At 38.9% G+C, this 26,870-nt stretch overlaps 1 protein-coding gene across 3 annotated transcripts in view; it reads right to left on the bottom strand.

The window, feature by feature from the left end:
- The window catches only part of LOC126334791 (uncharacterized), a 176,137-nt gene that overhangs the window by 8,207 nt on the left and 141,060 nt on the right, over positions 1 to 26,870 (bottom strand). For all 3 annotated transcript variants that reach the window (XR_007564777.1, XM_049997415.1, XM_049997417.1), the window contains one exon: positions 4,102 to 4,290. Coding sequence is in view for 2 of the 3 variants with exons in the window: in XM_049997415.1 (XP_049853372.1) it covers positions 4,102 to 4,290 (189 nt within the window). In the remaining variant the exon portion in view is untranslated. The remainder of the gene's footprint in view (positions 1 to 4,101; positions 4,291 to 26,870) is intronic.

Genomic DNA, 26,870 nt, shown 5'->3' with positions numbered 1-26,870 from the left:
TCTGCTTCTGCAAAAGGGGGAATGATTGTGCAGTGGGCTACCAGCCTGAAGGGAACAGGGATGAATTATTTAAAAAATTTTGTTCTCTGAGTTGGTTTCAGTAATTAAGTTTGCTGCTGTTGAGGAACTGCTCACTTCCTTTCCACTGTCCCAACACATGATGCTGTGGTTAGCATGGTTCTCACAGTACAGATTGCTGACAGATGGACACATGGGCAAAGCACATTCCTCACCTCTTCTCCTATGTTCCACTTGGGACTTTGGCGGTAATGGCCCCCTCCAAACAATTGGTGAGTTCCCATTGTGTGCCGTATGTATCCCTTATAATGCAGTACACACCATAAAGCTTTTAACAGATTCATTTGGTTCCCTCTTATACTTGCAATTATTCTGAATGCCCACCTATCTACTTATCCTCACCCCACCCTAAATGTCTGCTGTCAGCACAGTGGGATAATTCACACCTTTTGACCCAGTAATATTTACCTTTCTTGGATGCTGCCACAAATGCATTAACAATGGATGGATGTCACAACTTTTTAAGATTATCCTGGTTGTACAGAAGGAAAAACATGGCAAAGAGCTTTGTAATATGTGTAGACTGTTAACAAATTTCTTTTCTTTTTCAGAAATGCTTGGTCTTACTACTCTTCACTATACATTCCATTCCACTGATCTTCCAAATTTTTGCCATTTCTGACAGAACTGCTGTGTCATAAGAAACCCTCAAAGTTATTATTCCTTCTCCCTGAACTTTAATTCTCTTCCAAAATATCTCCTTGCTTTTCTTTATTGCTTGCTCAGTGCACAGAATGAATAACACACCTTTTCATTTACTGCCTTCCTTTCATATTCTTTGATTATTACAACTGCAGTCTGGTTTATGTATAATTTGTAAATAACCTTCCACTATGGCATCACAGTGGTCTTCTTAGGATTAACTTACAGATCCTGTTTAATGCACCAGTCTTGCACAATGTCCAATCCTCCTTGTGCCATATTTCTAACTGTGTCAGTAAATTTGCCAAGTGTTACTATCACAAGATCATCTGCATATCCTTGGCAGAAGCACTGTCTGGAATTTAGTTCCTCAATGAGTTCATTCACCACTAGATTCCACAATAAAAGGGACAGAACCCCTCCTTGTGGGCTACCTCTAATGGTGTTAATTACCATCTTTTCATTCTTCATGATAGGCTCCACCTTCGTTCCGCTAAGCATGGCCCTCATCCACCTAAATATAGTGGTCTCTAGGTCATGCACCTTACCATGGAATCAAAGGTCATGTTACTGAAGGCCTCTTGATATCCAGGAAGGTGCAGAGGGCTCTTTCTTGGAAGTGAAGTGTTTTCTCCACACTCCCAACAAGTTGATGGAGAGCTGTCTTGCATGGTTTACCTGGTTGGTATGCGTGTTGGTTTGAATGTAAAGGGGCCCTAAGTAGCCTCCTCTCCCCAATGTATACATTAACCAGTTTTTTTAATGTTTTGAGAATGAAAGAGGACAGTCTAATTTGTCTCATATCCTTGGCCTTGGTATGATCAATTCTCCCTGGCTTTGGAATGAAGACAACCTTCACTGCCCTCCAAGCATTGGGAATGATTCCTACTGCTACGCTAACCCAGAATAACCTGCATAGGACTCTTATGAGATTCTCTTCTGCCCATTGCAAGAGAGCTGGAAACATTCCATCTGGACCAGGCGACTTGAACGGTTTAAATGTTTGAATGTTGTTTTATTGAAGTCCACACACTCCTTGGCCAATTCCCAGTCCTCTCTTCAAGTGCCTGAGAACCATTGTCTCTCTGGGACCACATTCTGGTCTGTGCAGAGCATATTGAGGAAAGTGAGTTTGAGGAGCAGTTCCAGTGTCTCGTGTGCTGTCCTTTATATTCCCCCATCCTCCTTCCTCAACATGTCCTGGATTGGTTGGTACTCTAGTGAGGATTCTGTGAAGTCGGGCTTGAGCAGCTGCACTCTCCACTTCCTCACAGAATGCCTTCCAGGATGCCTTCTTTGATTTTGCCCATTGTCTTTTACACCTCACAAGGTTAAACAGTCTTGTTCCCTGTTTTCTTTGCATTTCCAAGTTATTATCCCACCAAGGCACACTCCTTTATGTGCACCTCTTGGTGATTGTGCATTTGTCCTGATATGAGGTCACTATGGCAGAGGTAACAGCCTCTGCTACTTCCTCAAACTCTACTGGATTCCTTACCGAGGTTTTAATTTCTGATAACCCTAAGTCAAGGTCCCTCTTATATGTCTCCCAGTCTGTTTTCCTGGGATTCCCATAGGTCATGGTCTGTCTGATTCCCATTTCAACCTTGAATTTAAGGTACATGTGGTCCGATGAGGATGGCTCTAACACCACACGCCATTGTTTGCCATAGGTGCCCATCATCATGGAACCAAACTTTATGTCAATTACTTCTTCCCTTCTGCTATTCCTGAATGTAGGTTCATTGCCCCTATTCATGACCTCCAAGTTGTTAGATAAAAGAAATTGAAGAAGGTACTCACCTCTACTGTTGGTGTCCTTGCTGCCCCACACTAGGTTGTGTGCATTGGCATCACATCCCACCAACAGCTGATCACCTGGACAATGACAAGCCTTTACCAGTCCCCTCACCTCCACCTGTTTACCTATTTCTTGCCTCATTTTCTTCTGGGCTCTTGTTGCCTGTCTTCAATGTTGTGGGTAACTGCATATCCCTTTCAAGCTGAGACAGTTTTTTCTTGGGGGTCTTAGGTTCAAGTCTCTTTAATTCCTTCCCCTAGTCTCTAGGAAGCCATTCTTTCCCTTCCTTTTTTTCTCTGTTCAATGAGTAGTTTCCTCCTCTGGGCCCCAGACAAAGCTTTAACCTTGATCTGGTCCAACTTCTCTGTAACAGTTCCCACTCACACCTCAGGTCTAGACCCTGATTCAGTAGTTGGAATGCCTTCCATCGGTCCTGACCCCGATGTTTGGATGTCTGAGATCTCAGTTTGTTTTAAATTTATTTTCTTTAGTCATTTCCATATTGGTCCCATGAGATTTGGGGATCTACATGGTCCACACCATGAAGTCCTGTGCAGTGTAAGGCTACTTACTCAGGGAGGTCACCCATTATCCCTGAGGCTCCATTTGTGACACATCTTCCCATGTGACATGCACACCTTGGCACGGATCGCATCTCACCTTGGGTTGGAATAGGGAATTGTGTAAGGACTAGGAGGGATAGGGAAGATGGGACGTTGTGGAACACTGTTAGTCTGATCCATCAGCTGAGGCCTTTCTGGCAAAAGGTCCTCTACCTTCATCATATCCCTCAGCTTCACGCGGATATGCAAGCCTCTCCACTCACTCAGACAGTGCTTCATCTCAGTGGTGTCCCCCAGAGAGGAACAGCTTAGCCCTTAATCATACAAAAATATGTGTTATGCAATATCAAATAAATCAAAATGATTTACATGAGCCAGGAGAAGGGGTAAAATGGCATACAATGGATGGAGCTCCATATATGAATTTTCTGGGCACCCAGATAGATAAGAAACACACTATCAAGCGTTTTCTAGGATTTAAAATGGAATTTCATGCTCTTATGCAACAGTGCAAGTAGATGACATGCAGAAAATTAGAGAATCCTCAAAAATTAAAAAACAAAGTACAACAAAACCTTTTCATCCACTCCTCCTACAACATATCTGAATATATGGACTTGCAGATCAGAGGTTAACTTTGTGACCAGATATCTGTAGAAAACAATTCTTAAATTTATTTCTGCATAGGCAACTGATCTGTATAAAGTTACATACATGCTGTGATTGAACTGTTACAGAAAAATACCAGATGAGTATTGTGGACAGTAAGGAACAATTACTTTTTTTCAAAGCAGCTGTGTTTCTCCCATGATAAATATACATACATAATATAATCTAAAAGTAAATCCCTTAATTATCCATGTGAGCAGATTAGTACTGGTCATAATTTTTGTCACCATACTTTGCAGGAGTAGTTGCTTCTGCCTTTTAACCTACAACTTCACTCATTTCACAGCCTTAAAGGCTCTCCTTCCCAGTAGAATATATTTACTCATAAAACCACACAATTAAGCTTACCTCAGGCATTGCATTTTCTTTTGCAACCATTGGAGTCACGTAAGGTATTTCTCTCAGATGGATGCATAATGCATGGGCAATGGGCTTGTCAAAGTCTACCTCAAACAGTTCTGCTAGAACATTCTCTGATAGGATAGGAATTTCAGAGGCAAGAAAATTCTTCTGCCACTGCACAAAGTCAGCAATTATCTGCAAATAATAAGTTCAAATCATAGAAAATTAGCAACAATACTCTTGTAACTTTCAAGAACAAAGAGATATGCTTAATAACTATTCTAAAACTGTACAAAAACATTTCATCGCTCCTATGAAGGAAGAAGTACTGAGCTATATTAAGAATAACCATCAGTTCTTGAAGTTCCAAATTTAGAGAAAATGTAAAAGAAACAATCAATGTGATTTAGGATATATTACTTGCCACCAATGGAGGAAGCAGAGATTAGCAGTCAGCCACTTGTGTGCTGACTAAGCTATTGGACAAAGTCTTTCTTCAGATTTAGAAAAACACACACATATTCATATATGCACAGTTCACACAAACTTGGTCAGCCATCTACTGAGACTGCTGCTCAATGCACTCAGGCCTCAGTGCCTGGAGACAACAGAGGCCATGTGTGTATTTTTCTAGAACTGAAGAAGGACTTTGTCCAGTATCTTAATCAACATTTAAATGCACTTTTAAATGTGCCTGTGTGTGGCTCAGTGCTTCCACAATGTGATGAGTAGCAATCTATACTAATTGTTATTGTAGAGAGAGAGAGAGAGAAAGATATATAAATGTGACAGGTGAAACAAAGAGGAGAAAAAAACAATGGTATCAGAAAAGATAACAGCTTCCCATGTTCAAGTAGTATTGACAGTCACTTGCAAACCATACCCCACTTTTCCAGTTACATTCTTTTTCAGTGTATACTAAAATGGAACACAGCCAAAAAAGTTTATTAATGTTCCATGTGTTATGATTTCCTAACACTACAATCCCAAATGGACTTCTGGAAAGATGATTGTGTGAATACTTACAAGTGCAATTTTATGTTCAAGGTCAGTGTGGCAATGTCACTTAGATTACTAAATTGTAATAACAAATTTTGGTCTTCAAACTAGGTCTAAGATTTTGTAACTAGGCTTCTATGAGATACTAGATGTCTTCCTTCAAGTGGCTGCTATTTTAAATTCGCTGTCACTATTCCATCTTTAGAAATTATTCCATATTTAGAAACAATAAAATGGCAAAATACAAGCTTATTACTTTTTAAATATTCTCATAAAAACAGAAAAATAAAAGATACAATGGTACAACAGGCAATGAAGTAAGTTTGTTAACCATATGATGCACTAGAAGTGACATGGAAAGTTTTAATGTACACAGGGATTGCCAAAGTTTGCCAGGAATTTTCTCAGTAGTGATATTTCTGATTGGAATAACTAATAAACTAACACCTTTTAGTAAACGTATACTTTTTCAGAAACAGAAAAATTGGGACAACAAAACTATGGCATGGAATTTTGGAAAGAGTATCATTCACTGATTGGAACATTCAGGAATATAAAAATTTTGAATAAAACTAACTTTTGAAATATTAAATTTTTGGAAAAAATAAGATGTTTGATTGAAAGATGAGAAAGAATGGGGGCTTTGAAATAAGCTGTTTCAATCTTAGAACAAACAATTTTGTAGCATTATTATATTTTGATGTGCCCATGGTCTACAGGTATTACAAATTATGAATATTTCTTTAAATAAAATGGTTCCATACTATACAAAATCTGATATTTCCGTTGGTAAATTATACTGTGAAGTTTAGTAAATGGTAACCCCACATTCAATTCTGTGCTATGTCATTGTAAGCCATTCATCATTGGATGCTGTATGGAGAGGCATGCAGTCAGTACATCACACTCCTGGCCACTGTCAACATTTAGACCTTGGAGCTGCCACCTCTCAATCAGGTAGCTTGCCAACTGGCATCACAAGGCTAAGTGAACCCCTGTCAAGTCTGCCAGCCAAGGACAAATCCCTGGGAGTCTCACAGATTGAACCCATGTCCTCCCCTGCATGAGGATCTGTCATTGCTAGGCAATGGAGACAGATATGAAGTTTAATGAAACACTGTTTTTATACGAAATTGACTGTTCTGTGTAACTATGGTATATGCACTACTAACGAAGAGAGATTAGAAAATGAAAAAAATAATATTTACATCAGGAATGACATAAGAACAAGTACAATAATCCCATCTTCCTCTGTTACAAGAACTTCAAAGCTCATCAAACAAAATCTTAATCAATCCTGAAAAAGAAGCCCACTGGTCACTTTGAAAGAAGAAAGGAAAATTAGTGCTTTATGTTTTGTCAACAACAAGGTCATTAGAGCCAATTCACTTTGGAACATCAGAGATGGTATATAACTGGCACTCCACTTTGACATAGGTCATGGCTGTGAAGGGATGTCTATGTGCAAGTCAGGTGTTTGTAAACAGAGCAGTAAGATGTGTCAACATGGAAACATTACAGAATGGCAGAAAGGTGTTATAGTGTTTGAACATGCCAATGTGAACACCATAATGAAGTTGCCCAATTAGTTCTTGTATCAAAATCGACTTCCTGTCATGTCTACTAGGAATAGTGTAGCACTCATAGCCATATACCACAGTGTACAGATCACAAAGAGATCCTAAATGACAGGGATTGGAAGCAAGTGACACATCTTGTCAATAGCAGTTGCTTTCAAACCTGACAGGAATTTCTGCTGCCATCAAATGGAGGTCACAACTAGTTTACAAGCTAACACTGCCCATGGAACTGCATGTGATTAACATTTGGACTGTGTTCCTCAAAAAAAGTAATTTCTCACAGCACCACGTAAAAGTTGCGCATCTCCAACAATCTAAACAACAAAAAACTGGACAACAGCTGATGAGGGGTGGATAGTGTGGTGTAACAAGTCATTAAAAGCCTGAACTGGAATGGTGGCCCAATGACGTGTCTATCCCTCAGTCCATGAGGTATATCTTAGGCTAGATATACTTCTATCATCTTCTGGGGGTACTTCTCATACCTTGACTCAAGCTGATTCATTCAGATCACCATGAATCAGAACAAGAATGTTTATTTAAAATTCACGGTCACTAATATTCCCCTTTTTTGTGCATCTTCATCATGAGTATGCTGTGGACATTACTGTCCTCCAAGATATAAATAACTGTGTTTACAGGGCTGCAAAAATATGATCCTTGTTTGATCAATACTCAGGCATCCTACTGAACCTCAAATGATCCTCTAAATCATTCAGCCTCAATCCCATAGAAAACTCCGGGACAGCAGACTAAACGTAGTTATCGACATCCTTGTAATTTGGTAGCTCTGTGGGATTTAAGGCCTCAGCTGGATGTGGCACATCTGAACAAACTTGTGGACACAGTTGCTCTTCAAATTCTGGTTATTATCAGTGCTAGAGAAGGTTTATATTATTAATGTGACTTCTCCTGGGGCTAACTAACTTTTTATCTGGTGACTCTTTGTTACTTTTCAGGGTGTGCCATTGCTGGGGAAGCTTTAGTGGCCTACCTGTTGTGAGAATGAAGGGAGACAAAGAGTGAGAGAATTTGGTTATAGTCATCATCAGAGGTAGATGTCAATATGTAACAAGCTATCACCCTGAGCTGAAGTGGATCAGGTAAAAAAAATGTCAGAGAAGGTGCTGAGACTGTGGTGTGTTTGGAGTCAGGAAGCCAATGGGACAGGTAATGTTCAGTGGCAGCAAGATCATGGGCTTGGGGATGTTGGTGTGGATGGAGGTTGTGTCACTAGTGACAAGTAGGAATCCAGATGGTAATAGAGAAGGGGTAGGTAATAGTCAGTGAAGGAACTGAATTGTGTCTTTGAAATGAGGAGCTAGACTCCACACTATGGATTGGTGCTGTTGGTCAACAAGAGCCAAGACTGTGTTACTATGAGCAAAATAAAAAGTTACAATGCAGATTCCAGGATTGACTGGTTTATTGATTTCAGAAAGCACAAAGAAGAGAGCAGTATGAAGGGTAGTTGGAGCACAAAGGAAATGGATTCAGGGAAGATGTTCTGTGATAGGCCTATGGATCTTCGTAAGGACTGAAGAATAGCTGGACTTATGGTATAGATCGCTATAGCAAGAGTAGTTGGAAGAGTGAGACATTTTCAAATATTTTCTGTCAACTAACCAGAATTTTTACCATGATACTGTTGGAGTGTTTGTCTGCACAGTGGATGATTAAATTGGTATCTGTCTTGAAATTGGATGGCTGTTCTCTCCTGTGTTGAGAAGTATTTTTTCCCTTGGAAGGCACCAAGGAGAAGAAGGTAAGGCCAAATTTGTAAGCTGCTCCCCTCTTTATATCAGTTGCTGAAATGTTTCTGGCTGACTGTTTGATATTTTCAGACATCTAGATTAGCCAGTTTCTTAAGGGGCATACTTGCTATCAAGGTAAATGTGTCAGTAATTATAGCCTCAATCATGTAGTCTACAACACATGCCTTATTTACCCCATTCACACTAATGGAAAACAAACCCATCCACAAGTTTTTAAACTGTTTAAGTTATAAATTAGATAACACACTTGTAAAGAACACTTGATTTTACTTGCTCGCTCACTGAAAATTACTAAGCATGGTTTCTAACCCCACTAGCACTATGCTTGCATATTCTCATCATTCAAAATATAAAATAAGTGAAGTCATTCCCATTCTTTGTCTGTATGGTTGCCTTTTCAACATTAAAATTGACAAAGTAATATTTTTAACACAATTCCTGAATTACACTCCCACACATATTCATGTCCTGAACACGTGATGGCTCGAGTCAATTGACTCACTACCTCCTCTCAACTGGTCTCTAGGCACCAGCTCGCACCTTCCAGAACTACTGGACAATCCACTGCACCATAGCAAAGACGCATGCTGTAATGCAGCCAAGAAGTGTAAGGGGCAGATTCGATCTGTTGAACGCACGATTGACATCTGTACCCTTACATCCCCCAACTAATTTTTTTTCAAAATCTGTGTGAAACAAGGATTTTAGAAAGAAAAAAGTCCCCTTGTCAACTGAAAAGGAAACTCCACACTAACTGAATTTAATCAAAACTAGTAATAGTGCCCCCACCTTTACACAATATCACTCTTCAGTAACAGTAGGTTTATCTCATACACTCTCCACATGCTTCCATCTTTTCAATATGATATGTCATGAGTCCAATTGCACATTTGTTGAACAGTTTCAATCTGCAAAGGAATGACACAAAACAAATCCTGAAATTCAAAAGGAAGCACTTCACTATTTAATGCTCTGAAGGAATTTTGAGGTTTTGGAGGGAGTGGAGCTGGAAACAGCTTTCGCATCCCGCAACTACCGTCCCGACCTGGTACAGAAGCAAATAACCAGAGCCACTTCCTCATGCCCTCAAACCCAGAACCTCCCACAGAAGAACCACAAAAGTGCCCCACTTGTGACAGGGTACTTTCCGGGACTGGATCAGACTCTGAATGTGGCTCTCCAGCAGGGATACGACTTCCTGACCTGCCCTGAAATGAGATCCATCCTTAATGAAATCCTACCCACTCCACCAAGAGTGTCTTTCCGCCGTCCACCTAACCTTCGTAACCTCTTAGTTCATTCCTATGAAATCCCCCAAACACCTTCCCTACCCTCTGGCTCCTACCCTTGTAACCGCTCCTGGTGTAAGACCTGTCCCATGCACCCTCCCACCACCACCTACTCCAGTCCTGTAAACCGGAAGGTGTACACGATCAGAGGCAGAGCCATGTGTGATAGCACCCACGTGATTTACCAACTGACCTCCCTACACTGTGAAGGTTTCTATGTAGGAATGACCAGCAACAAACTGTCCATTCGCATGAATGGACACAGGCAGACATTGTTTGCTGGTAATGAGGATCACCCGTGGCTAAACATGCCTTGGTGCACGGCCAGCACCTCTTGGCACAGTGTTACACCGTCCGGGTTATCTGGATACTTCCCACTAACACCAACGTGTCAGAACTCCAGAGATGAGAACTTGCCCTTCAGTATATCCTCTCTTCTCGTTATCTGCCAGGCCTCAACCTCCGCTAATTTCAAGTTTGCGCAGCTCATACCTCACCTGTCTTTCAACAACATCTTTGCCTCTGTACTTCAGCCTCGACTGACATCTCTGCCCAAATTTATTTGCCTTTACAAATGTCTGCTTGTGTCTGTGTATGTGCGGATGGATATGTGTGTGTGTGAGTGTATACCTGTCTTTTTTCCTCTTAAGGCAAGTCTTTCCGCTCCCAGGATTGGAATGACTCCTTACCCTCTCCCTTAAAATCCACATCCTTTCGTCTTTCCCTCTCCTTCCCTCTTTCCTGAAGAAGCAACTGTTGGTTGTGAAAGCTTGAATTTTGTGTGTATGTTTGTGTTGTCTATCGACCTGACAGGTCTTTTGTTTGGTAAGTCACATCATCTTTGTTTTTAGATATATTTTTCCCACGTGGAATATTTCCCTATATAAACAAAAGTGCTGGCAGGTTGATAGGCACACAAACAAACACAAACATACACACAAAGTTCAAGCTTTTGCAACCAACCGTTGCTTCATCTGGAAAGAGGGAAGGAGAAAGAAAGACAAAAAAATGTGGGTTTTAAGGGAAGGGGTAAGGAGTCATTCCAATCCCGGGAGCAGAAAGACTTACCTTAGGGAGAAAAAGGGACAGGTATACACACGCACACACACACACATCCATCTACACATATACAGACACAAGCAGACATTGTAAAGGCAAAGAGTTTATGCAGAGATGTCAGTCGAGGCGGAAGTACAGAGGCAAACATGTTGTTGAGTGACAAGTGATGTATGAGGGGCGGCAACTTGAAATTACCGAAGGTTTAGGCCAGGTAGGTAATGGGAAGAGAGGATATGTTGAAGGGCAAATTCCCATCTCTGGAGTTCTGATAGGTTGGTGTCAGTGGGAAGGATCCAGATAACCCGGATGGTGTAACGCTGTGCCAAGGCATGTTTAGCCACAGGGTGATCCTCATTACCAACAAACACTGTCTGCCTGTGTCCATTCATGCGAATGGACAGTTTGTTGCTGGTCATTCCCACATAGAACGCTTCACTGTGTAGGCATGTCAGTTGGTAAATCACGTTGGTGCTTTCACATGTGGCTCTGCCTTTGATCGTATACAACTTCCGGGTTACAGGACTGGAGTAGGTGGTGGTGGGAGGGTGCATGGGATAGGTCTTACACCAGGGGTGGTTACAAGGGTAGGAGCCAGAGGGTAGGGAAGGTGGTTTGGGGATTTCATATTTCATTTCAGCGTAGGATTGAAGAAAGTCGTATCCCTGCTAGAGAGCCACTTTCAGAGTGAGATCCAGTCCTGGGGAGTATCCTGTCACAAGTGGCACGCTTTTGGGGTTCTTCTTTGTGAGATTCTGGGTTTGAGGTGATGAGGAAGTGGCTCTGGTTATTTGCTTCTGTACCAGGTTGGGAGGGTAGTTGCGGGATGCGAAAGCTGTTTTCAGGTTGTTGGTGTAATGGTACAGGGATTCAGGACTGGAGCAGATTCGTTTGCCACGAAGGCCTAGGCTGTAGGGAAGGACCGTTTGATATGGAATGGGTGGCAGCTGTCATAATGAAGGTATTGTTGCTTGTTGGTGGGTTTGATGTGGACGGATGTGTGGAGCTGGCCATTGGACAGATGGAGGTCAATGTCAAGGAAAGTGGCATGGGATTTGGAGTAGGACCAGGTGAATCTGATGGAACCAAAGGAGTTGAGGTTGGAGAGGAAATTCAGGAGTTGTTCTTCACTGTGAGTCCAGATCATGAAGATGTCGTCAATAAATCTGTACCAAACTTTGGGTTGGCAGGTTTGGGTAACCAAGAAGGCTTCCTCTAAGCGACCCATGAATAGGTTGGTGTACAACGGGGCCATCCTGGTACCCATGGTTGTTCCCATCAATTGTTGGTATGTCTGGCCTTCAAAAGTGAAGAAGTTGTGGGTTAGGATGAAGCTGGCTAAGGTAATGGGGAAAGAGGTTTTAGGTAGGGTAGCAGGTGATCGGCATGAAAGGAAGTGCTCCATCGCAGCGAGGCCCTGGACGTGGGGATATTTGTGTATAAGGAAGTGGCATCATTGGTTACAAGGATGGTTTCTGAGGGCAACAGATTGAGTAAGGATTCCAGGGGTTCGAGAAAGGGGTTGGTGTCTTTGATGAAGGATGGGAGACTGCATGTAATGGGTTGAAGGTGTTGATCTACATAGGCAGAGATACGTTCTGTTGGGGCTTAGTAAAAAGCTACAATGGGGCGGCAGGCATGATTGGTTATGTGAATTTTAGGAAGTAGGTAGAAGGTAGGGGAGCGGGGTGTCAGTGGGGTCAGGAGGTTGATGGAGTCACGTGAAAGGTTTTGTAGGGGGCCTAAGGTTCTGAGGATTCCTTGAAGCTCTGCCTGGACATCAGAAATGGGATTACCTTGGCAAACTTTATATGTAGTGTTGTCTGAAAGCTGACGCAGTCCCTCAGTCACATACTCCCGACGATCAAGTTCCACGGTTGTGGAACCCTTGTCAGCCGGAAGAATGACGATGTATCGTTCAGCCTTCAGATCACGGATAGCCTGGGCTTCAGCTGTCGTGATGTTGGGAGAAGGATTAATCCTACTCCCAATGATCCAACTCCCCAAGACACTATCCAAACTGAACCCTGCCTGGAACAGTTCCGTCCTCCATCACAGCGGGACCCACCTCCTCTTCTTCAAAATCACCCTTTCCAAACCTTCCAGGAATTTCTCACTTCCAGCCTTGCCTCTCAATCCTTCTTGAAAAACCTTACAAACATAATATATTTCAAGAACCTTCCACAGAGGGTAAATACAAAATAAAAAAATATTCCTGGTGAATATGTTTGAACTGACAACCCACAGCATGCCAGCCAGCAGTGCTAACTACTGTGCCACACAACATGGGCTGCAACTTATGGCATTGCTCCTTCTCCTGTAGGAACAACAATCCACTGTTTCAGTTCTTTTTTGAGCTGACTATAGCATTCTGGATCTAAGTCTTGCCAATGGATCTCTGTATTGTGGAAATGACAGTTCCTCACATTCTGACCATGTTGTTACAGATTATTCACTATGATGAGCATCGAAGGTAGCCTACGATGTAGAAGCTTCATGATCGCAGAATGGTCTTCACCATCTTTGAACTTTCCATCATCAATCTGCAGAACTTTCCATCATCAATCTGCACTCTGCACTCTAGTAGGGCTTAATATGGAGGAAACAGACGACAGCTCCACATCTTGTTTTCTTGATGGAGTATCATTATCCCCAATATCATATGTGATGTCTGACAAATGATAAGGTATATGATACAGTGAAAGTAGCACTTTAGTTATATTTCCAATAGACACACCTTCTATAGAGGGATAAAAATTCACACAAAATTTCATCCTGAAAATGAGTCCAGTGTGCTAGTGTGGTGTATACGAATTTTATAATTGGCAGCACTGTTTCCCAGTCTCTTTGTTTGATATCAGTGTACACTGGGAGCATTTCTGCTAGTGTCTTATTAAAGCATTCTGTAAGGCCATTCATCTGTGAATGGTGGGCTGTTTCGTCCTGTGGGTGATACTGCAACATATGATTCTAGACTTGACTGGAAAACTTTTCCACAATCAGATATCATCACAAGTGATGCTTTGTGTTTCAGATGATGTCTTCTACAAGGAACTTATGGCAGTTGGCATGGATTTAGTGACAGCATAGTGGATATGGTAGTCAGTGCAGACTCTCATACATCAGTTCCATTTACTGACTTGGGTATGTCCCCCAGGAGTTCAATCCCAATCCAGTTGAATGGTGGTACTGCAGGCAGGGTAGGTACAAGGTGTCCCAGAAGTAATTGCAGCATGTGCTTCCATCATTATCATTCCTTACAGTGACTAACATACTGTCTAATGTGTCAGTAGAGACTTGTGTCTGAATATGTCTAGAGTCTTCATGAATCCCAGGTGATCAGATGTTAGAGTGTCATGGAAATACTTCAAGATAGCTGGTTTTAGGCGAGTTGGGTTGATGAGCCACCATTTGTACCACATTGGATCATAGTTTCCCTTACACACTGCATCATTTGCTAATTAATAAAATGGTAAATATAGAGGGACGCAACTATGTGCTTATTAGTCCATTTATTAATTGACATCCTCTTTTGGCTGGTTCTTCTTTCTTGAAGGATACTATGGTTTTCAGCAGTGTTGGATCTTCCCTTGGATCTTCCCTCTGTTAAGCAGCAGGGCCATTTAATGCAGAAATTACTGAAATTTCATCCACACTGCTGTGTTCCACCAAAGGTTTCCTTGAAAGGCAGTTGACATCCTCAGATCTGTGTCTGATTTTTGTGTTACTGTGACATCACACTCCTGAAGCCTCAAAGCCCATCTTGCCAGCTGACCTGACAAATCCTTGTGGCTAGTCAACCAGCATACAGAATGGTGGTCTGTCACACTGGTGAATGGTTTGCAAATAAATATTGCCAGAATTCGAATAGGTGAGTGCAGCAACCACTTCAGTCACAAAAATGCAAAAAATCATGTTTATTGAAAAGATGCTTAGAAAGGCAAGATGCATGTTGAGTGCAAGAACCACGTTAATATGTTGAGTAGATCCGTAGATACAAGGTGACTTTTTTGAATGCTGAGTGCAGAAATAACATGAATCAGTGACTGACATGGTTTCTGCTCCCGCTGCTAGATAGCATGACCAGTCTTGCCCCTTTTACCAAGCATGTGCCATGTGTTTACCAGCTTAAACAGCTGATGTTATCAAAGCCTTTATTTTGTTGATTGTTTTCAATGGCATTCCAAGTTCATACTTAACATTTCCTGTTCCATGTTCAATATGTCCATGAGTACCAAAAGCAAAAAAAGTGATCACGAAACAGCTCCTAAGAAGAGGAGGAGAAATGAGGAAAAACATAAAAAAAAAACATCATTAGAACTTCTAAAGTTTGTGGGGTTGAATACATCAACTTGAAAGGGCATCTCATCCCATCTAAAACAATAGGTGCTGCTTGTAACTGTAAATTATAATGCTTTACTAAGTTTAGTGATGACAAAAAATCTGAATTTGTTGCTAATTTGAATTGGTTGAAATCAAAAGATGAGCAAGATATTTTGTAGGGGGCCAAAGGTTCTGAGGATTCCTTGAAGCTCCGCCTGGACATTCCTGATGGCCAGACATACCAACAATTAAAGGGAACAGCCATGGGTACCAGGATGGTCCCCTCATATGCCAACCTATTTATGGGTCGCTTAGAGGAAGCCTTCTTGGTTACCCAAGCCTGCCAACCCAAAGTTTGGTACAGATTTATGGATGACATCTTCATGATCTGGACTCACAGTGAAGAACAACTCCAGAATTTCCTCTCCAACCTCAACTCCTTTGGTTCCATCAGATTCACCTGGTCCTACTCCAAATCCCATGCCACTTTCCTTGACGGTGACCTCCATCTGTCCAATGGCCAGCTTCACACATCCGTCCACATCAAACCCACCAACAAGCAACAGTACCTCCACAGGTGTACACAGACACCTGTGTATGTATGGATGGATATGTGTGTGTGTGTGTGCGCGAGTATATACCTATCCTTTTTTCCCCCTAAGGTAAGTCTTTCTGCTCCCGGGATTGGAATGACTCCTTACCCTCTCCCTTAAAACCCACATCCTTTCATCTTTCCTTTTCCTTCCCTCTTTCCTGACGAAGCAGCCGCCGGTTGCGAAAGCTCGAAATTCTGTGTGTGTGTTTGTACGTTTTATTTATTGTGCCTATCTACTGGAGTTTTCCCGCTTGGTAAGTCTTGGAATCTTTGTTTTTAATATATTTTTCCCATGTGGAAGTTCTTTCTATTTTATATATATACTCGCGCGCACACACTCACACATATCCATCCATACATACACAAACACAAGCAGACATCAAATGTTAAAAATCTGTATTTCTTTTCCGATGGCACCTGTGGACAGATTCAGAATCACATCATGATAAGATTCTGCCTTGATCTTGCAGATACAGGACGTTTTGAACAAATTTTTCATTGCTTTGCAGTTTGTGGGCCTTCATATCTTCCAAACAATCAAGATTTTGGTACTATTAAGAGGATGAGATGTAAAATCATCAGATATATACACCTGATGAATATGAGGTGTTGTGTGCTCAGTCCAGCAACAACTTTCACGTCACCAAGCTACTCACCACGGACATAAAGATTTTGATGGTTGGTGGAAGGAATATTACAAAACTCATTAACCAGAGAATGTCAAGGGAGGAGTGTACCAAAAGAAGCAAAATTCAAGTATGCTCCTACTCGATATACAGAGTTACGCTATAACTCTAAAGAAAAAGGGGTAATCACAGCATGCACTTCCACTAATGGCTTAAAAAAGCACTACTATCAGCTGCTGAAACCTGATTCCCAGAGCATAGATATTGAGTTCCTTCAAGTATTGCAGCCTACCCATAAATAAACATAAAAAAAAATGGAAGACATCAAGAAGATGATAATTCATATTCCTGAAAACTTGAAAGTTTTTTATGATGCGACCATTGCACCTGACAATGATACGATGGCCGAGAACGATCTATTTTAAGATCGTTTTACTTTGTTTGTTTTCTGATAACTTTGCAATACTGTAACTCCATTTTTGATATAATATGAAAAAAATATAAATTTAAATAAATGATTATCTTTTTCCAAGTTTTCAGCTGTCTGTAAAAACCAGTTGGCAGCAGAAACAGCATAAGTCCAAATCAAATTTTAAATTTTTCTGAGGCTAATTTATGTCAAAATTAGGAAATTTTTGCATGACAGCAACATAAATGCATGTTATGACAGAGGAAAAAACGTTAAAATATTTGATAATTTGGAGGAGTTAGACATTTTTTCTCTCTCCTCAAAAATTTGAAATTTGTGACTGAAATGGTTTCTGCACTCACCAATTCATTTGTTGGTGGCCCAAATAACTGCAAGGCCATCTATTACAATTGTGGAGTAGTTCATCTAGGATTCTGAGACTACAGTGGAAGCATACACCGCTATCATCTCTTCAACACCCTTCAGACTAGAACTGCCCCTATTCCAAAACTGCTTTTGTCAGTGTGAAGTTCTGTCTTGCTGTTCTCATTATACAAGAAGAAGAGGAGGTGGAAATGATATCAGCACCTCCTAAAAGACAAGTAAGTTCTTTTTGTGCCTTGTTCCCTAGGTATGACACAGAAAACTGAAACAGTACTTAGGTATGACCAATTAAAATTTCCATTGTAAAAAAAGAAATGTCTTTGTGCAGTAAATGGTAAATGTAACAGTGTTTTTAAGGGTAGTGCACCATTGTTAAATTTTTTTGCTCACTTGGTATTCTGTAACCTTGAAAAAATTAAATGGAAAGAGAGAAAGTCATCTGAGATTTGTTAGCCAATCATGCCATAAAGCCCATAAGGATATTGGTAGTAGTAAAAGTAACAGAAATTTGTAAATAACTTTCAGCATGACTCCTCTGAGCTGAGAATACAGTGATAAGAAATTTTATGGTACATACTTAAGTACATCTGCAGAGCATATCCCAAGGGTCACCTGAGGACAAAACCACTTCAAGAAGATAGAGTTACCAAGTCTTATTCTATGCATTGTGGAGAATATGAAGGTTTGAATTGGAAGCTACCAGCTATAAGGGGATTAATTGCTTGAACCTGGGAAATTTTATAGTTTTGTGGGGTGCAAGATGTACCTGGCGGGGTCTGTAGGTGCTCTTCTCAGGGGAGGTTAGTTTAAACTTAGAATAAGTTATCTATACATTTTCTTAAGTAAATTGCCACTATACAAAACGACCACAGTAATAAAGAATGACTAGTAGATATACTTACCTGTATTTTGAGTGAAATGGATGGAAATATGAAGATGAACCAAATGGTTGAAAGACACTGATGACTAAGAAGAGGTTATAAATTATGGGATAGTTGTGTTGGGTGTAAATGTTATAATAAAAGGACTTTGTGAAAAAGGAACACGTATAAACAAAAAGATACAGAAATACTGAGCAATTAGTAAGACCTGAAACTATCAAAGACTGAAAAACAAATAAATGCATATAAGTTTTAGCATAAGCTGTGTTCTCATTTTGAAATGAGCTGTAAAACACTATGAAATAATGTAGTGCTCATTTTGTAAAGCAATAAACAAGGAAGTATTGCTGACTATGTTTACCGAACTAAGTGTAAAGTCACTTGTAAAATAGTTAAAGATTTCTTAGTTGAGGTAAGTGCTTGCTTTGGACCACATATTATGTGGGAAATTTTCTGCTTGCCATGGTGGCAAAATCGAATGCTGTGTGCCTGCAAAGTAGTAGTGATGGGCACCTGGATTCCTGCATATGTTGATATCTGCTAGTTGGTGCAGTTATTCTGTGAAAATATCATCCCACTCAGAGATTTGCTGTGAACCACAGAACTTCACTGTACAAGACAATGTTGACTATGTCACTCGTCAAGTGAAACTGAGAGAGGACATACAAAGTGAAATGACAAAGGCTAATATGTATTGTGAATTTTGTTAAAGTCATATGCTGTAACATAGAATGTACACAACAGAGGTGAAATGCATGTGTGATAAAGAAGCAGCCATGAATTCATTGGTAGTGACTGGTGTTTGACATTTCCAGCTGACATGGGCTTTGCATCTTTGGGAAAGGAGTCTGCTGCCTCAAGATATAGCAACATGGCCCAGTCAAACAGTTAATAGAGATAAGTAATGGAGACCACAAAACAAACTATTACATTGTCCACCTCCATACAATGCCTCAACAACAGTAGGCACAATACATTCCAGGTTCTGGAGTTGTTTGACATTATGCAAGCACCAGTGCCAGGAGCTAGGCTGCCAATCTTGAATCAGATTTGTGAGCAGTAAATGATGTCAGCTTTATATGTGGTGAAATAAAAATATCTTTAAAGTATTTTGTTGCATTCAGACTATGTTTTATGTTGGTGAACACATTCACAAAGTGTCTGTCAATGCATAATTATTGAGGCCAGATGATTTTTTGAATGGAGCAACTATAATAGATCTGTGTGACACACCCAACATGCTTTGACACACTCAACTTTGCTTTGACAATCAGCCAGTAAAGTAATTGAAAGGTAGCCTCAAAAGCTGTTTACATTGTTTATAACATTGAGTTATCATCAAAACTGGCTACAGCTGTCACACTCCATGAAGATCGTATCACCAAAGCTTGTCTGCTATCATGTGGATAAAAGATCAAACTACAAATATTTACTTAAAACACCACAAAAGTATGACAATACTGGATTGTAATGTAGCAGAATAGGAAGAACTTTAATGAAAACTACAATGCCAATGATAACAAATAATTCCAGCTAGGTCAAAAAGTTTAGGTGAAATAATGTAAATGAAAGACCTTCTATTATAACATTATTGGATTACTGAATTTATAAAACCAAGTTAACTTGAGATGTATCAAGACCACTTAACATGAAATGTAATTAATCTATTAATATGAAAACATTTAGAAATCACTGTAAACAAAAGTCCAACTCATCATGAGCAAAATTTATATGTGGAGCAGTGTTGATAATTATGATACAGCTGACTGTAAAATCACAGTATGTTAGAAAACAAAACCAATCTGCACTTATAAAACGGCCAATGAACATAATTAAAACATTGTTTTGAACACATATTTTATGTAGTTTTGTTATGAACATCTTTATATTTTGACATCCCAACTAGTCCAGAAACATCACAGTGATCTGTAAAGACAAATTACACAATCAGTTTTGTAAAAGTATTGAAATGTTAACTGTAAACTCAGATAAATGTGATTGATGCACTATATACAATTTTGTTACTGTTGGAAGTTATACAAGGAGCAATGGCAATAACCATGGTACATCAGTCCTTTTTCATGCTTTAGACACAAAACCCATATCAGTTTTAGCTGCTTTGTCATGTAATAAATATGTTTTAAAATATTTTGACTGTTCTGGCTTCATCACTGTATGACATATGAAGACCTCATGGATGCAAATTTCGATGGCCAGCTGAAAATTCCATAACACAGTTTTAAAATGACTTTCAAATGATACAGCGGGGCACAGAGATATAAAGGGTTTTACTTTTAGTGGTAACAGAAATAATGTTCTAAGTCAATCTTCTCATCAAAAGATTTGGATAAGTCCAAGATTTGCTTCAGCATTTGCAATACACCTCCTAGGCCAGTTGGGTAGTGTTCACAAACATGATGAGTTGAGTTTCTTACTCTTTGTTGTTGTTGTTGTTGTTTTTCTTCTTCTTTTTTTTCATTATTGTAGTAGTGTTTGATATAAAGTGTGATACATTATAAGAATCAAATGTCTCATGAGCTAGGAGTGACTGTTCATTGTTTGCATGCATCAAACAAATCAACCCCATGAAAGAGGACAGCTAATAAATTTGTTAAGTGACTGAAATGACAGATCCTCCTATTTAATCAGCTTTATTTCAGTGATATTAATCGCTCATAGAAGGCCTAGGCATGACAATTCCAACGTCAGAGATTGCTGTTTATGATATATTATAAGAATCAAATGAAATGATATCATGAGTGAAATTCCTGTTTGTGAAAAGGTCTTCATTGCTTTGCATGGAATTATCATTTTGCTGTTCCAGCATTCATCAAATGTCCAACAGTGATGCAATACTTTATACTTACACTCAATACTTAGGGAACAAAGGAGCTAATGAAGCTTGCTTTTATTTCTTTTTTCTTTTTTTCACTATTATGTGAGTGAAATCCTTAATCCAAAGGTAAAGATTCTTGTAACATTCTGTGATTTGTGCTCAGGACATAATATAAACTATGCAGTGGTCCATATTCCATCTGTTTCTCATTTATACCATTAAGGGATTAGACAGTATTTCTAATAGGAGGATACTTTATCATAGAACATGACAAAAATTTTGACATGGTAAGGAGCATGTGCTCCTAAAATAGCATGAACACACCAGACTAATTTATGAGCATAACATGATGTAATAGGAGCAACGACGTATATGACATAATCCGTTACCAAAAAATCATCCGTAAAATACTTGAAAATGACCTAAGGCTGAAATTGTACAATCATACAGGAAATAAAGAAAATGGCAGCAGAAGACTTCAAGAAATCATTCAAAACAATATATTAAGGTAGTACAATAAATGCTCTAGAGACGATTTGTAGGAATTTTTTAAATTATTTGGTGAGATACTGATGAAGTATAGGACATATTGTAGCATTTTGGAGATGATAGGGAAGATTATTCTGAAATGTGGTGGCTGTTGATCAGTTGTTTCATGTAACGCATGTTCATATCTGGAAACAAGATGACACTTTGTACTGTGTTCACGAGTACTGTGAGTCTGATGGTAATTAAGAAGAACTATACTAATTACATTTGATAAAGTGTGTCTTAATATGATGAAAGTAGTAGACAGACATATTGAAAATATCTGACATAAAGTGATGTTGTTGTTGTTGTGATCTTCAGTCCAGAGATTGGTTTGATGCAGCTCTACATGCTACCCTATCCAGTACCTACTGCAACCTATATGCTTCTGAATCTGCTTAGTGAATTCATCTCTTGGTCTCCCTCTATGATTTTTACCCTCCACGCTGCCCTCCAATACTAACTGTTGACCCCTTGATGCCTCAGAACACGTCCTACCAACCGGTCCCTTCTTCTTGTCAAGTTGTGCCACAAACTCCTCTTCTCCCTAATTCTATTCAATACCTCCTCATTAGTTATGTGGTCTACCCATCTAATCTTCAAGATTCTTCTGTAGCACCACATTTCGAAAGCTTCTATGCTCTTCTTGTCCAAACTATTTATCGTCCATGTTTCACTTCCATACATGGCTACACTCCATACAAATACTTTCAGAAACGATTTCCTGACATTTAAATGTATACTCGATGTTAACAAATTTCTCTTCTTCAGAAATGCTTTCCTTGCCATTGCTAGTCTATATTTTATATCCTCTCTACTTCGACCATCATCAGTTATTTTTCTCCCCAAATAGCAAAACTCCTTTACTACTTTAAAATGTCTCATTTACTAATCTTATTCCCTCAGCATCACTTGACTTAATTCGACTACATTCTATTATCCTCGTTTTGCTTTTGTTGATGTTCATCTTATATCCTACTTTCAAGACACTGTCCATTCTGTTCAACTGCTCTTCCAAGTCCTTTGCTGTCTCTAACAGAATTACAATGTCATCGGTGAACCTCAAAGTTTTTATTTCTTCTCCATGGATTTTAATACCTACTCCAAATTTTTCTTTTGTTTCCTTTACTGCTTGCTCAATACACAGATTGAATAACATTGGGGAGAGGCTACAACCCTGTCTCATCCCCTTCCCAACCACTGCTTCCCTTTCATGCCTCTCTACTCTTATAACTGCCATCTGGTTTCTGTACAAATTGTAAATAGCCTTTCGCTCTCGGTATTTTACCCCTGCCACCTTTAGGATTTGAAAGAGAGTATTCCAGTCAACATTGTCAAAAGCTTTCTCTAAGTCTACAAATGCTAGAAAAGTAGGTTTGCCTTTCCTTAATCTTTCTTCTAAGATAAGTCTTAGAGTTAGAATTGCCTCATATGTTCCAATATTTCTACGGAATTCAAATGGCTTCTACCAGTTTTTCCATTCATCTGTAAAGAATTCACATTAGTATTTTGCAGCTGCGACTTATTAAACTGATAGTTCAGTAATTTTCACATCTGTCAACACCTGCTTTCTTTGGGATTGGAATTATTATATTCTTCTTGAAGTCTGGTGGTATTTCACCTGTCTCATACATCTTGCTCACCAGATGGTAGAGTTTTGTCAGGACTGGCTCTCCCAATGCTGTCAGTAGTTCTAATGGAATGTTGTCTACTCCTGGGGCCTTGTTCCGACTTAGGTCTTTCAGTGCTGTAACTGGCTAATATTTTGTACCAGTTGAGTATTTCTTGTAACAAGTCTACACTGTTCAAAGAAAATAATGCTCAAGGAGGAATTGGGGGTTTGTTCAAACTACACTGAAACCAGAAAACTAATGTTGATGTATGAAAGGTATGGAGGGTTGTTGTATTCTCTGACAGTATACCAAACAAATTTCATTGCTATGAGATCAGTTTTCTGACAAAGTAACAAACTTGATGGAACACTATTATCCAGAAGCACATTTTGTAATGGAAATATGAAACTTCTGTCGGATTATACTTAAAGTATTTATGACTTAATAGTTGTAAATGTAAATAAATTATGAGAACATTTTTCAGATTTATTGGAGAAGCTAATTACGTAATGAATAGGTTCTTGCCACTTTATCATGTTATCATAGTTATACTTTTCCATATATAATATATATGCATTCACTTGAATTTTGTACATACTCTAAAGCATAATGATGGCCTAGAATGATTTGTATTAGCACAAGCATGATTTGTAGGTCTGTACATTCAAATGATTTTAGTTTTACATTGGGCAGTCAGAGAGAGACTTAGTAACTAGGCTGGCTGAACATGAACGCAGCTGGAGGTTGCAGAATTCTGACTCTGCATTTGCTGAGCATGTACTGAGTGAGGGTCACAACTACTAGCCAGTGTCCCATGTACTTTACTTAGCAACCAAAGACCATAAACTCAGCCTGCTGGAAGCCCTGGAAATTAACAAGAATCTTGCTCAATGTACAAATCTAATCCTAAATGACCAGACACAGCTCAACACTTTCCCTCTCCTTAACTTCATATAATCATCTCTGTTGTTCCTCCACTGTGTTCCTACATATTACCATTTTCCTGTATTCATGAATTTCTTTTCTTTTATTGAAGTTGTGTATGTATTCCATTAAGACTGAAGTTTCAATTGCTAAGGCTTTCTCTTAATTGGTACTTGTATTACTGTCCACATTTAACACCTCTTGTAGTAGTCTCATCAAATAATGTTTATATTTTACTTGGTTCATTTATTCAATACAAACTGCTACATAGCCACAGTTTTGAATATAATGTTAAAATGCAGCACCACCACACTCTCAAAGACTGTATTTACTGTATGTTCCCTCAAACTTCTCCATTTTCCTGCATTCATCTATTTCTGTTTATCTTTTTTGATTATGCTTAAGTTACTTATGTATTCTGTAGTTATATTGATAGTTGTTTCTTCTTTTAGTTGGTTTGTGTATTACTCTCCATGTTTTATTACCTCCTGATGTAGCCTTGTCAGGTACTAATTTTACTTTATTTTATTAGTTTTGTTTATTAATAGAAACTGTTATGTAGGCATGCTGTTCCTATTTTGTGTTAAAGTTTTTCCTGTCTACTTCATTTACATTTATTTACTGTACAATTTTTTACTTTTTCATTGCATTACCACCACACTGTCAAAGATGTTATTTACTGTATGTTTCTTATTCAGTCTAGACATGTTACTTCTCTGCCAGTGTTATTTGCAAACATTATAACTTCTTTGGTGACAATACTCAGTAAATGTCAGATGATGGCCTTGTAAACCGAAAACTGGTTAACACAATAAAAGTAATATTGTAGAACAAAAGAAAATTGGTGCTTTTCATTTATGATTTTAGTTTAGGTGAACTGATGAATACATTTACTAGGTTGAAACTACTATACCACCTATACTCTGACAAAATACATAGCTGCCTTATTTAACTGGAGTTTAGATAAGAATAGCTTTGGCATGAATGTAGAAGTGTAGGAACCTGCATCTTTGTGAATCAGCTTTTTTTCAGTGGACCATTATTTCTGGTCGAAGGGAGGTCTACCTAGCTATTCAGGCCTTCCTGGCTGTTCCTACCTTAATGCAAATAATGACACCAAAATAATAATTGCATCACCATCGCCAGACTCCATAATGAAAACACTTCAAGAAAAGGTAAAAGCATTAGAATCATCATCAGCATCAGCAAAGCATGTATAAAAAAGACAAAGTGTTAACAGAAAGAACAGTGGGTAGTGATTTCAACGAAAAGAGAACTACAGTTCCTCAACATCCAAATATTATTTTAGACAAAAACAAGGAAAACAGGAAGACTCCAAATTCACAAGAAAACACAGTAGTAGTGGCAGAACCAACATTTGAAGTGTCAGAAACAGCTCACCATTAACAATAACAGAAATGGCAGTATTAAGTACATTAGCAGCAGCACCAATTGCAGCAACAAACAACTTACCACAGCCCAATGTACAGGTACGTCCAGAGAGGTGCAGGAAACCTGTACTTCTGAAGGATTTTTGGTATCTCACCAGGACATTGGAACTAATATGACAAAAGTAAATAAAACTGTAACCAGTTCTCATCCCAGTCACCAGCAGATTTTAAGTCTAAATATTCAGTGCACTGGAAATAAATCACTAGAACTTGAGGTAGCAATGAAAGGTGCAAACATTGACTGCATGTGCACCATGGAGCATTGGTGCAGAACTTTTGAACTAAGTATCATTAATATTCATCCATATAAGATGTCAAGTCAGTAGTGTAGAAAAAATACCAAAAACAGAGGTGTATGCATCTTTACTAAATCAAGTATCAGGTAGAAAAGAAGACATGAAGCTGAATTATTGAATGTAGAAAATCATTTTGAGCAGCAGCTATACAGTTGTATGAAATATAGGAAAAAGTCATAATAATAGCAATATGCAGACCACCTACTGGGGATTCAGACATATTAATAAATAAATTAGAAACACTGTTTAACATTCTTTTCACTGAAAGAGCCACTGTAGTTGACTTTTGGGATTTCAATATAAATCTTACAAATGAAAGTAGGCTAAAAAATCAATTCCTAAATTTGTTATGTAGTTTCAATCTGTTTCCACACATACAGAAACCCACAAGAATACCATATAATGCAAACAGCCTTATAGATAATATATTTTCAAATGTACAATCCACAGAAGTAGACGAAACAAATACTGATTTGGAATTATCAGACCATAATGCTCTTCTCCTCAAAATTCCTTCAATGCCACTACAAGAGAAAAAAATGTACTTCATGTATAAAAGAAAATTTTCCACTGAAAACTGTGTAGAATTTACAAATATCCTAGCTAGTGAGTCGTGGGTGGAAGTGCTGTCCCTAACAAATATAAATGATGCACATAACACTTTTTCTTCAATTTTAATGGGATATTTTGAAATGTTTTTTCCAAAGAAGCTGTCAAGAATCACATCACATCACATCACAATACAAAGTCAAGTTCTCGGATCACAGTTGGCATAAAGCTTCTTGTGAAACTCTAAAGAGATTAAATTCAAAATTGAAGACATCTATAGGTCCACAGTTCATAGAATATGTTAAGAATTACAAGAGGGTATATCGAAAAGTAATTGCCAAGGCAAAATTTATGAGTAATGACAACGTAATGAGACAGTGTGATAACAAATCAAAAGGTATATGGGGTACTGTGAAGACTGAAACAGGAAAGAGATGTGAAGAACAGGATATAATTCTCAAAAACACAGAAAATGTCAATATTAAAACCACAAGATTTGCATAACTACTATACTCAAAATAGCACAGCACTCCATATCCAGTGCACAAAAGGAACACACATTTAAAGGCATGTGACCCATATGGGTATAAAATTCTACGACATACTGCCAGCCAACAGCAGAAAGTTAGAAGATGAAAATAGATTTAAAGTAGAATTTAAA

The sequence above is a fragment of the Schistocerca gregaria genome, chromosome 2, assembly GCF_023897955.1.
Source record: "Schistocerca gregaria isolate iqSchGreg1 chromosome 2, iqSchGreg1.2, whole genome shotgun sequence".
Taxonomy (NCBI): Eukaryota; Metazoa; Arthropoda; class Insecta; order Orthoptera; family Acrididae; genus Schistocerca; species Schistocerca gregaria.
Note: the sequence above shows the minus strand (reverse complement) of the source record. Positions and strands in the feature narration are given on the sequence as shown.